This window comes from Xiphophorus hellerii, chromosome 3, assembly GCF_003331165.1.
Source record: "Xiphophorus hellerii strain 12219 chromosome 3, Xiphophorus_hellerii-4.1, whole genome shotgun sequence".
NCBI classification, from domain to species: domain Eukaryota; kingdom Metazoa; phylum Chordata; class Actinopteri; order Cyprinodontiformes; family Poeciliidae; genus Xiphophorus; species Xiphophorus hellerii.
In genome coordinates, this window is record NC_045674.1 from 24,726,719 (window position 1) to 24,739,873 (window position 13,155).

At 40.6% G+C, this 13,155-nt stretch overlaps 1 protein-coding gene and 1 long non-coding RNA gene across 2 annotated transcripts; both read left to right on the forward strand.

Moving 5' to 3' along the window:
- The first annotated feature begins 919 nt into the window (after positions 1–919).
- On the forward strand, positions 920–4,348 carry ccka (cholecystokinin a). The gene is made up of 4 exons (XM_032559647.1): positions 920–1,041; positions 2,697–2,776; positions 2,987–3,170; positions 3,610–4,348. The coding sequence occupies exons 2-4, from the start codon at positions 2,699–2,701 to the stop codon at positions 3,741–3,743; spliced, it is 396 nt and encodes a 131-aa protein (XP_032415538.1). The 5' UTR covers positions 920–1,041; positions 2,697–2,698; the 3' UTR covers positions 3,744–4,348.
- Positions 4,349–8,676: 4,328 nt separating this feature from the next.
- Positions 8,677–12,202, forward strand: LOC116717274 (uncharacterized). The gene is made up of 2 exons (XR_004338717.1): positions 8,677–11,471; positions 11,883–12,202. It is a non-coding gene; the product is annotated as an uncharacterized LOC116717274 (long non-coding RNA).
- Positions 12,203–13,155: the final 953 nt, after the last annotated feature.

The following is a 13,155-nucleotide window of genomic DNA, read 5'->3' on the forward strand; positions in this document are numbered from 1 at the left end:
CAAAGAATGCCGCAGCAAAAAAGCGATCGTACAAACCTGTCTTCAATGCAATTACTGTGTTTGGAAGGAGAGAAATGCAGATTTGTGGCATTGTGCGGAAACATGAATGTGAACAAATGGCATAATTGAAGATTTCAAGAAAGTCGGGATTAGGTCAAACACTATTTCCATAGCGAATGAAGAAATCTATTCTCAAAAAATGCAAAAATTGTGATCATCTGAACACCGAATTACCTCAAGAATTGCAGGACGTTATGATTTAATAATGACACTATCAGCTCATGGATCTGGGTGTTTGCTTGAAATTTGAGGCATTGATCAGTTCCTACTTGTTTCAGTGTTAAATACCATCGGTGTGACCAACAGGATCACACACACCTTCTCTGTTTCCACTGTTTCACCGCTGCAAAAATGAAAGTTGCACTAAAAGTTTCTCTGAATTACTCTTTGACAATCCCCACAATGGCTTTATCAGAACTCCTGTGGAGATTATTGGTAGGTGCATGCAAACAAAGCTGCGGATTGAAATTTGGCCTTTTTATGGAGCTACGAAGCCTGTCGTACCTGAACAATACCTTCCGCTCTTAAAAGCAAAGAGTGATTTCCCTTTGAGCTGCACGATGAATCGCTTCAATTGCAGTCTATTGTAGTTCAGGCTAAATAGAGCCTTTTAGCTTGTCTCCACTTGAGTCCTCTGATTGTGTCAATAAACTCATTCTTCGTACGCGTGTTGTTCTCTGTAACCCAGGTGAGTCAGGCGTAGCCATCACTATCAAAGCTGCCACAGCTGAAACTATCTGTCTTCGTGTTGGTGTGTGTTCTGCGGTATGTGTGCACGTTTGCGTGCTCAGTGGCGTCAGTGCTGCCAGTTTCTGCGCCATCCACAGGCTCCTCCCACCGGTACAGGCTCCTCCCACTTCCTCTGAGTCTGTATAAAGGGTAGCATCCCCTCCCTCTCTCCCATATTCTCTCAGCCTGAGCACTGGAGCAAAACTCTGCTTCTTCAGATCCTCGTCTCCCCTGGTTTGCCGACAACTGGAGGTAAGAAATACACATCATTTTTTGTCATTCAACTTTGTGAATTTTGCAAAAAGATAAGTACCTAAAGTTACAAACCCTTTAAATGATGTAGAATTTTAAAAAGAGAGCTAGAGTTATTTTGCTTCTCTCCTCCCCACAATTTTTTAAAATGTTATTTTAAATGATTATATGAGGAATTCAACGTGGTAGATCATAAATGATCAGAAATATCTGAATTACAGGAAGTGAGGATGACTATTAATAGTCAGTTGTTTATTGCTAAAAAAATAATGGTAAATATAAATTTGCCACTTACAAAACATAATTTGAAAGTTGGTTACCAGTCAAATATATTATACTTTTTGAATTTTTTTTTAAATTTCAGTGGAGAAAATTTTGCTTTTAGCTTGAATTTTTTATTCTTTATTTTTGCATTTCAGTAAATGCTAGGGCACATAAACAAAAATAAAAACCAGAACTATTATTTAAAAGCTACGCAAATTGTAAAATGTGTGATGCAGAGTTGTGGAAAAGGTTCTCACGCACAGCAGCACATCATTATCAGCCCGATGAATAATGAATGAAAGACGACCAGCTGCTATCAGGAATTATATTAGCATTGAAAGAATGACTGCTTACAGCACCACTGGGCCACTTTCTATAAAATTATTGAAATGGACATTTGTTTTCTGCGCCAGTGATGAAATTACAGATCAATTCTTGATGTAATTGAGATTAAAACTAGAGCTGCACGTCTCATCTGCAACTCCTGGTGTTAGGAGATTATATGAGATAATCAGTGAACAACCAGGGAATGGCTACAAAACCCCCCATCATACCTTACCAGGATTATTTTACAAAGAACCTAAAGCTGGAAAAGTCTCAAACATTATTCTGAGTAAACATGTTCAGTAACGGTAAACAGAAGTCTGCAGAGCGTTGAGCTGTAATACCAGCCCAGATGCAAACGGAGACAGTGGGATTTCATAATTACTGCAGATTGAAAGCCTCTAAGCAACTGGTGTTGTTTTGATCTAATTGGACTTTTCTTCTGGAAGACTTTTCTAATACCAAGCACCGTTCATCACATCTAATGAAGATTACTCACCTGGGTGAAAAATGAGCAAAATCAGCCTCCCAGATGTAATATTGCATTCCAGAATAATAATCTATCAGTGATATTCTGAGTGTGAGGAAATATTTCATTGACATCATTTGTTAGAGGAAATTTTCTTAAAAGAGGTAATTATAGACGAGGAAAAACAAATATGATTTAATCCCTCAGTGAGTTCATTTTAATATAATCTGGACCCAAAAAGCAAAACGCAGAACCAAATTAAGATGTGGAGATAATTATCATATTTCCTTTGAGATTTATTCATCGCTGACACTGCCACACTCAGAGTGTGTGTGTGCGTGTGCGTGCGTGTGTTGAACAGTAAAATGTTCCATCACTCAACCAGAGTGTATAAAACAGACAAGATGATATTTGCCGTATTTTCATCAAACACTAATCTCTTCTCCCCTCATAGTTCTTTAGAAACTATAAAACTGTTTGAGATTTTTAACTTAAATTGTCTGTAAAGCTAATTGATTTCTTTCTAATTGAAGCAAAAGATTTTGATCATTTAACTGTGTGGCGTTCATGTTCTCTTTTCCATTTATTCTGTATCCAGTCATGAATGTAGGTATCTATGTGTGTGTTATCCTGGCTGCTTTGTCCAGTGGCTCCCTGAGTCTGCCTGCACAGTCAGTGGTAAGACACACACACACACCCCCCCCACACACACACATGCCTTGACACCATAAGTCACAAAAAAGTTAAAGCAGTTAATATGAGAGACATTACATATGTTTACTTCCGTGCTTTAAAAGTGGCACATATAAAGAAAATCATCATCTACACTTTTTCCTAGTTAAATTAAATTCAAAAGGAATTTCCATACATCTTCCTTTCTTCTCCCAGAGAGCTGAGAGTACGGCTCACTTAACAAACAGCCTCCATGCTCCGTCGTCCAGCCGAACACGCCAGGTCCGCTCGGCTCCAGCGCCACCATCAGACCGGTTCGCCCACTACAGCCAGCTCCGTGAGCACGCAGAGGCTCCAAACAGCCTGAACCAGCTCCTGGCCAGACTGATCCCCAGGAAAGGTGAGGGCTCTGGGGTACGGAGGCAACAACGAGAAGCTGGGGTTATTAACGTCCTTCCCTTCAATTGTTTATCTTTCTCTCATCGTCCGGTGATTCTTTTTCTTCCCTGCGTCCGTCCGTCTGCAGTCCACCGTCATTCACGCTGAGCCCGTATCCCACCATCTGCCGTGTCCCACCTCCTCCCCGTCTCTTCCGCTTCTTTTTAACCAAACCTCCTCCCTCTATCACTTCCTCCCTCCGCTTCCCTCTTTAGGTCTGCTGAGCTCACTGCTCTTGCAGAACGCAAAAGGACAGAAATAGAAACAGAACAAGTCAAAATAGGTTAAATTGCTCCTTCTCAGCGGTTCATACCATCATTAACAGCAAAGTAGAAAATAAAGGATGTAAAAAAAAAAAAAAACCTCAGTTTTCCTCACTCAGTGTGTTTGATTTCTTGCAGGTTCTGCCTTCCAGATCAGATCCTCCCTCAGCAGCAGAGCCCTGGCCCCCAGCCACAGGATAGAGGACAGAGATTACCTCGGCTGGATGGACTTTGGAAGACGCAGTGCAGAAGAGTATGAATACTCCCCGTGAAGCCACAGCTGGCTTTCACCGCCCGGCCCCTGTCACGGCCCCCATCACCCCCCAGTTAAACCAGCAGAATCACTTTACAATTTTTTTTTTACTTTTACAACACACTTAAATAAGAATCCTGTATTGAGTTTAGCATAAAAACGACAAAACGTACTTAATAAATGGGAAAGTAATATATATTTGAATTCCGATAAGAGACATCAAGAAGCTTGAAAGCAGTATTTTTTCCATCTAATGACTTCATTTGCTCTTTAAAATAAATCATCTCATTAAAGAGAGAGAAGCTCCATCATGTCTTAAATCAGTTCTGCTGGGGTTTTTTTTTTTGTTGTTGTTTTTTTCCCTGTGGATTCATTTCAACGTTTACCAAATACAGATTAAGTGCTCTGGTATTTAGGACAGTGGAGAGTTTATATGAGTTCCACACAGAATAAAAGCACAATTGCATCAACCTGCTGAAAACGGCGCTGTGTCGCACAGGAGTATGAGTATTTACTGATGAAGTTATTTTAATGTCAGTTTAATTTTGCTTAACACTTTTGTGAAAAGGTGTTCATTTCAACTGTTACGTCAAAGTAATATTAAAATATCTCAACTCAGCTGAAGTGTTGGAATATTCCTGGAGCATTTTATTGAGCGTCTGACTCTCTCACCGTCTTTGGTGTCCAAAAAAAAAAGAAAGGAGTGTAACTCTTTTAGCGGTTCACCCGGCACGCAGCCTCGGTTTGCTTTAACTTCACACAGATGTCCAGAGAGAACATCTTTTTATGCCCCACCATCTGCATCCGGAGCATGGCGTCACTCTGAATGACGCAGAGCGGCTGAAAGGGGAACATCTCCGGTCCGCCCTGCCGGAGGCTGAATCTGGGAGAACAGAGTGAAAAGACCAGAGCTTGTTTCAAAGGTTTTTAGGATATCGGCTCTTCGTCATCCCATCGTCACACCCAACTCTGCATATTGTCTCTGCAGCTGATGATGAAAGTGTTTCTCTTTGGAGAGTTTCTGTAACAAGCATGTTTCTGCTAACTTATTAGTGTCAAATCTATTTGTTGAAGGGTTTTCATTACAAATATACAAACGTACCAAAGTTACTAATGAGAAAAAAAAATACTACTAAAAAACCCACCCCATAATAACAAACAAGCACGGCCCTCACTGTCATCTAAGTACTGTGCAAAGAGCGCAAAACAATATATGTAGCTATACGATACCAGATCAACCAGTATTACCAGAAACCAGCTATTCTAGACGGTTGATTAAAGAAAAGAAGAAAAGATTGCCAACTTTGATAAAAATGTATTTTTTGAGCCTCTCATTACACATCTAAGATTCTCCAGTTTTAAACTGGACCTTAATCAAGTGTGTTGCTGGGATGTGGGTGTGGCAGCATCCTTCCACCTCAAAAGGATCAAATGTTGCACCAGCAAAGTTCAAGAAGCCATAACTTTGTGTCCTCCAGCAGGTAGCTCCACCCCTCAGAAACAACTCCAAAAAGGTCAAAGTATCTCCTAAATTGTGAGAAAATTCAAATGGAGTTATTAGTAATTGTCTAGTTTAGGGAAAAAGGTATTGATGCTCTTATTACTGACAATAGAAATTGAGAGGCACCAACCTAATAGGTCCTCTTTTATCAGAGTAATAATATGCCCAGAACGACAGACATCACATATTAGTTGTCCAATAACAGTGGCTATGATTTGGAAGGGAAGAGGCATTCCTCCATCTCAGTCTCTACTTTCTTTTTCATTCAATGTAAGTCTAAATAAAGCTCATCCATCCTCTGACGTCAGCAAAAAATGCAGATGCATCGTTTTGTGATATCAAAGACTGCATGCATCCAGCGTCAGCCCAGAAACACAAGCATACAGTTTGTCTGTGAGCATTAAATGGTTTTCACCAGGACTTTGTAACATAAGAGCTAAATTATGAATTAGTGTGAACAAAAACTGAGCTGTCGACCCATCTTTAGGCTTGTGGCTAACGTTCCCTGGTTATTCACTGTTCATTACTGCACTGTTGAAAAGAGTCGATGCAGCTGATGGTTCTGTTCAAAGATAAAATAAGAGAGCCACACATTGGATTTCTTCTGTGGTGTGAAATTAGAAAATGCCGCCACATCATTCAACAATTTCATTCTGTCATTATAAAACAATGTACCAAGCTTCAAAATGTGAACTTTAAAACTCTCAGGAATGTGGTTTATTGTGTCTCTGCGTGTTCCTTCAGTGGTGTTGCTTTCTCAGGAACCACTTGAGGGCGCCAGGGAGCGCCTGGGCGGACACCAGCAGGTGTCCTCAGAAATACCTGCATCCCCTCACGCTCATCAGCAGGCGGGATAAGAAAAGCTGGCTGAACGACCTCGGATGCCTGAGTGTTAGTCCGGCCGGTCCCAGTACTTGGACTGGACCCTACGCCCCTACATGAAGTGCGTACTCAATCGAAATGGACTTAAGGGTTCGAGTGTGCAGGTTACGATGCAAAAATGTGAGAATTGGGACAGTAGGCCTCTGAGCCACAACGTCGACATCAAAAATGGCGGACCAGTCGCTATGTATGCATTTGTACTTCTAAAAAGCACAACTGCAACAAGAAATCGTTTTTAAATTTACAATAGATGTATTGTTGCTTTCCAAAATCATTGCAGGAGCTATTTGGGTGTACAAATGTGTTTTGTTATGACTTGTTCAATACAGAGCAAAATAGTATTTGTAAATATAATGTAGAGTAAAATGACAATTATTTTAATACCTTATATTTGAAAACTGATTTTTTTTTTTGGGACCGATACAGCTTCCTCTGTGAACATTGCCATAGTTCTATCTTTTAATTGAAAATATCACATGCAGCAATGAATTGTGGGTAACGTACTTGCTGAAGTCCACCTGGATGCGGGCTTAGCAGAAGTGCTGAAATGGGACCCAAAAAGGGCGGGGCTTAAGACGGATGTGGAGAATTGGGACGCAGTCAAAGCCTTCATCATGAACGCACATCTGAAGGACACAAGGACCAATTCAACTCTGTCTCGTCTCAGAGTTTCAGGTCCCTGTTCGTCTTTCATTTCCTCTCGTCTCCTGAGAGCGTCTGTGCATGCGGGTCAGAGAGCTGAACACCATCATGACAGAACACTCAGGCCCGGAAGACCCAGACACCTTGGCTCTTTCAGAGCAACAATCTTTCACTCAAACCCATGACGCTGATCTCAGAAACCTCATCGATAAAACAAAATACATCCATCCAACGCCCGGATTCAAAATTCCTCCTCGTCCAGCAGATGTCCCCAATGCTCCATCTCCCTGCTGTGAGGTCAACTGAGAGGTTTGGTGATGACGTAGGTCGTAGTGGGGGGTTCCTACTGTACGAGTAAATATTTCTTATTTACTCGGTCTTTTGGCGGGTAAGACTTTAATGTGGGCTGAATCCCGCTTTCACAAATACCCACATTTTGCCTGCTCATTTCAGGAACTTATTAAGGAGTTTAAGATGACTTTTGGCCAAGATTCAGATCACACTCGCCTCTCTCATGGACTCTGAAAATTAAAGTGGGGCCATTAGTCTTCCACAAACAGTTGGTTTATTATATTGCATCGTTGGTTAATGTACATACAGTCAGAAAATGAAAATCAATCACTTAATAAACACACTGGCTCTCTGTTGAAGACCCTGGCCACGAGAGCGACACAGAATACCAGGCAGTGGCATTAAACGGCAACTTTCCAGGCATCTTGTAATTATGAGATAAGGTGCCCATGTTTTTTTTTTTTTTTATGGTGACTGCAGTGCACTTCTGTACATCCCTAATGATACCTGCTGTTAACTTCTATTTTTTTCTAGTTGCACTTTAGAGGTTTAGAAGTTTCCCTGCTTTAATGTGCCTGATTCAACTGATTGCAGTTCAACAAACGCCTGTTGTTAGGTCTAAATTACCTGAATACAGACACAAAGAAGAGGCAAGAGTCAGAACTTGGTTTTACCTGCAGGGAGAACACAGTTGAAACCCAGTTACAGATTTCGGCCTATGCTCTGAAGCTTCAACTGAGTCTTGCCCTGCTTTTATTAGAATTAGAAACACGACAGTATGCGGCCCGGAAGGGAGGGGGAGCAAAGCACTCAAAACACTCAAATGCACACAACTTAATTATACAATCTTCAAAAGCATATTTCATAAGATAAGAATGTCAGATTGCAGTTCCTCTAGGTCATGACGGCTGGAACGCCTCGTTCATGGTACCCTCCTCTTCGCTTCTCACAGTTTCCTGTTCTGCAAACACTTTCAAACAGTCAAAGCACACCATTAAAATGTAAATACAAAGGTGAAACAAATGGATGATGATAAACCTTAAAACACATCAAATTATTCCAACACCTGTTAATCAGTCATCAATTGAAATCAGCTGGACTGAAGCAAGGAAATACCTAAAACATGCAGGGCAGTGAGCCTTGAGGACCAGGGTTGGGAAACACTGCTAAAGAAGATGGACCACCCAGCGCCCGTCCGGGTGTGCTTACGAGTTACGCAGATTGCTGGGAATTGTTTGTGAGCGGATTCCAAGAAATGTACGCAGAAAGTGGCAGTGTGGATTGAAACAGAATAACAGACTGTATCCAGGCTGATTCTAGGAAACAAACCTGGGCATCAAGACGTTCCACAGGACTTTCAGGTGTAGCGTTTTAAAAGCAACTAGCTTATTAATGCGATGGGGCATTAATAAACCAGAGGGTCTGAAACTAAAAGTGTTCAACATCTTGCTGGCCCAACATGTCTGTTCTAAACAAACCCATAATGTATAACTAGCAAAAGCATGCTAGTTATCAAAAAAGCAGCCATTGGTTAGCTGTTGTTTAGTTATTGCTGGATAATGTAATACCTACTGAAAATGGACCACAGAGCAGAACTTTAATAAACCAATTAAATTCTGAATCGTGCATCTGTTTTACTCGTGGTGACAACAATAAGCTACAAGCCAAACTGATATTAAAGTATCATCTGCAAACAAACACCACTTGCACAAAATATTTTTTAATGTATTGCTCAGCTCTCAGTAAGTCAGTTTCTGTGCTTTCCACAGGCTCCTCCCACAAGCACAGGCTCCTCCCTCTGAGCCTATATAACATATGGCGTCCTGTCCCTCGCATTCTCTCCACCTCAGCATTGAAGGAAAACTCTTCATCTTCTGATCCTCTTCTTCTGGTTTGCAGGTAAGAAATACACATCATTCATGCAGTTAGTCATTTAACTATGTATTTTGTAAAAACAGAGCTACTTAAGCTTACAAACTCCTTAAATAGTGTAAAATTCTGAAAAAGACGCATAAAGTTAGTTTGTCCCCCCCAAGGTTTTAAAGTTTTTATTAAATGATTAAAGGGAAAATATTATATTCTTTCCCGGCACATAGTGCCATTTTATAGCACTACAAGAAACTGTCATAACCTCAGTTAAAACAATTGAAATTTTCAGAAAGCCATCACAACATGGCTCCTCTATTAACCTTTAACAATGTTTTTAACCAGCATTGAACTGAGAAGTAGCTCGTTCCACCAGGTGTTTGCTAATTGCTTCTGGCTAGTCTGAAGGAGCTGCTCTGTGAGCTTAGAAGCTTGAAAGAAGAAACTCCAAGGAGGGGTTGTGCCTTGTAGGCGGAGCTAGGTCCACGCAGGCGTTTTGCACAGCTGAATGGTTGCCACGGGAAATTAAAGGATTTCTGAAACATGCATGAAGGAATCAAGGCGACATTCCAGGCTTGTTTCTAATGAAGGAATGACATTACAATATGATATGAAGCTCAAAGAAGTCGATTTTACAAAATGCTTCACCTTTAAGAACTCAGAAGTTGTAGATTTGTGGTGGAAATGACAACAACACCTGTGTTTTAAATCTCAAACTGACAGTTTTTAAATTAGTGTTGTGAATTACTACGCTTCATTGTCAAATTCTTGGCATTTATATATTTCTAATATCTGTTTTTGTTATTTCTGTTTTAGTCTATCATGACGTGTGCTGCTGCTTTTCCTGGCCAGGTCAACCTTGTGAACCAAGTTTTGATCTCAAGGGATTTTTGTTTTTGAATATGTGAACAATTTCAGTGGAGAAAAAAAACATTATTCTTAACCTGAATCCAATTTTGTATTTGTTTTTTGTTTTCTGCATTTCAGTAATGACTTAAGACTAGAAAACATGATTAAAATAAAATATCAGCTCTTTTACAATCTGCTAAAAATTAAAAATAAAAAATGTGTGTGATCAAGTTGTGGAAAAGGTTCTCACGCACAGCAACACATCATTATCAGCCCGATGAATAATGAATGAAAGACGACCAGCTGCTATCAGGAATTATATTAGCATTGAAAGAATGACTACTTACAGAACCACTGGGCCACTTTCTATAAAATTATTGAAATGGACATTTGACTTCTGTTTACTGTTACATGTTCAGTAACAATAACAGAAGTCTGCAGAGCGCTGAGCTGTAATACCAGCCCAGATGCAAACAGAGACAGTGGGATTTCATAATTACTGCAGATTGAAAGCCTCTAAGCAACTGGTGTTGTTTTGATCTAATTGGACTTTTCTTCTGGAAGACTTTTCTAATACCAAGCACCGTTCATCACATCTAATGAAGATTACTCACCAGGGTGAAAAATTAGCAAAATCAGCCTCCCAGATGTAATATTGCATTCCAGAATAATAATCTAGCAGTGATATTCTGAGTGTGAGGAAATATTTCATTGACATCATTTGTTAGAGGAAATTTTCTTAAAAGAGGTAATTATAGACGAGGAAAAACAAATATGATTTAGTCCCTCAGTGAGTTCATTTTAATATAATCTGGACCCAAAAAGCAAAACGCAGAACCAAATTAAGATGTGGAGATAATTATCATATTTCCTTTGAGATTTATTCATCGCTGACACTGCCACACTCAGTGTGTGTGCGTGTGCGTGCGTGTGTTGAACAGTAAAATGTTCCATCACTCAACCAGAGTGTATAAAACAGACAAGATGATGTTTGCCGTATTTTCATCAAACATTAATCTCTTCTCCCCGTATTGTTCTTTAGAAATTATAAAAGTATTTATTGCTATTTTTAACTTTTTAACTCAACTCAAATCATCCGTTTCTTCCTAATAGAAGCAAATGTAACTGTGTGGTGTTCATGTTCTGTTTTCTTTGTATCCAGTCATGAATGTAGGTATCTATGTGTGTGTTATCCTGGCTGCTTTGTCCAGTGGCTCCCTGAGTCTGCCTCCACAGTTGGTGGTATGACACACACACATACACCCCCCCACACACGCCCACACACGCACACACGCCTTGACACCATAAGTCACATAAAAGAGGGACTTTTTTTTTTTTTTATCAGAGTACTTCAACACACTGTGACTAGACAGGCCAACATGAAAGAATGACATAAGAAAAACATCTATTTGGGCCCTGGTTACTTCCATGGTGGCACACATAAAGAAAATCAGCATCAAGTTGAATTAAATTCCAAAGAAATTTCCGTACGTCTTTCTTTCTTCTCCCAGACAGCTGAGAGTTCGTCTCACTCAAACAGCCTCCATGCTCCGTCGCCCAACCGGAGGTGCCAGGTCCGCTTGGCTCCAGGGCCACCGTCAGTCCTGCACCGCTACCATGACTCCATCTACCCCCTCAGCCATCACAACCATTTCTATGCTCCGCAACATGCAAACAACCCACCCTCGTTCCTGGACAGAATCGTCCGCAGGCAAAGTGAGTTCTCTGAGGAATGAAGGCGACAACGATAAGCTGGGGTTATTAATGTCCTTCCCTTCAATCATTTATCTTTCTCTCATCTTCCGGTTATTCTTTTTCTTCCCTGCATCCGTCCGTCTGCAGTCCACCGTCATTCACGCTGAGCCCGTATCCCACCATCTGCCGTGTCCCACCTCCTTCCCGCCTCCTCTCCGTCTCTTCCACTTCTTTTTAACCAAACCTCCTCCCTCCATCACTTCCTCCCTTGTCTCCCTGTCTCCGCTTCCCTCTTTAGGTCTGCTGAGCTCACTGCCCTTGCAGAACGTTTAAGGACAGAAATGGAAACAGAACAAGTCATTACCATCATTATCAGCAAAGTAGAAGATATAGGATGAGTCCTCATCACTCAATGTGTTTGATCTCTTCCAGTCCCTCCTCCCTTGTTGTTCTGGGGCATGCCTCAGCAATTCCCCCGCAAGAAAAAGACTTAGATGGCTGGATGGAGAAAGTTATGCAGAGAAGGATGAACTCTTCTCGTGATGGACCAGCTGGCTTTCTCCCGCGACCCAGTCACCGACCACAGCGCCACATTGTGATTTCCAGTTTTACAACACGCTTGATTTAGAACACTGTATTGAGTTTGGCATCAATCGACAACTTGCTGAATAAATCAGATAATGATAGATATGAAAGATTGAATGCAGTATTTTTCCTCAAAATAAATCATTTCATTAAAGGCAGACTCTCCATCATGTCTGAAATCAGCTGAGTTCTTTGTGGAGTCATCTAGTCAAATACAGATTAAGTGCTACTACTTAGGACAGCGGATGGTTTGTATGATTTCCACACAGAATAAAGAACAATTGCATCAAACTGCTGAAAATATAATATCTCCTTCACCTTAAAAGTTGGAATTTTTCTTTAGCATTTTATTGAATGTCTGAATCTCTCACCGTCTTTGGTGTGAAAAAAAGGAGCCTGGGCGTTTTGTTTGGAGTCGTAACGCTTTCAGCAGTTCATAACCTCGGTTTGCTTTAACTTCACACAGATGTCCAGAATCTTTTTTGATTCAATGCAAATCTAAATAAAGTTCATCCTCCTGTGACCTCAGAAATAAATGCAAATGCATCGCTTTGTATCAAGGCTGATATCCAGAGGCGGATCTACTGGGGTCTCATTGGACGGTAGATGCCACTACACCAACAGCAGCATGTCACTATTTGGCAATAGCGTTGCAATATTCAGCAGATTAAAGTCCATAGCGACGAAAAAAATCTTTTAAAAAACTTGCAAAAGCATGTAGGACTCGTACTTACCGACCAGCTTTACTCTACAAACTTCATGGAGATGAACATTTTAACACCATCTGTCTTCATCAGAGGCTGATAAAGGTCACTAGTGCTGAATAAATATTAAAAATATTAAAAGGCGTAAAGGAATGTCTAGCTATTCGGAAAAGCATCACACTATTCAGTAATAGTCACATTAATTGGCAATAGCGCCACAATATAAATGAATAAATGATGCGTTTGCTGACAGAGTGTCACTATTTGGCAAGGACGTCATGATAATTGGCAGTAGCGTTGCAATTTAAATAAATAATCAATACATTTGCCAACAATGTGTTTGTGGCAACAACACCTCATTATTTGGCAACAGCGTCTTACAACGTCCGACTGAATAGCATCACACTATTCAGTAA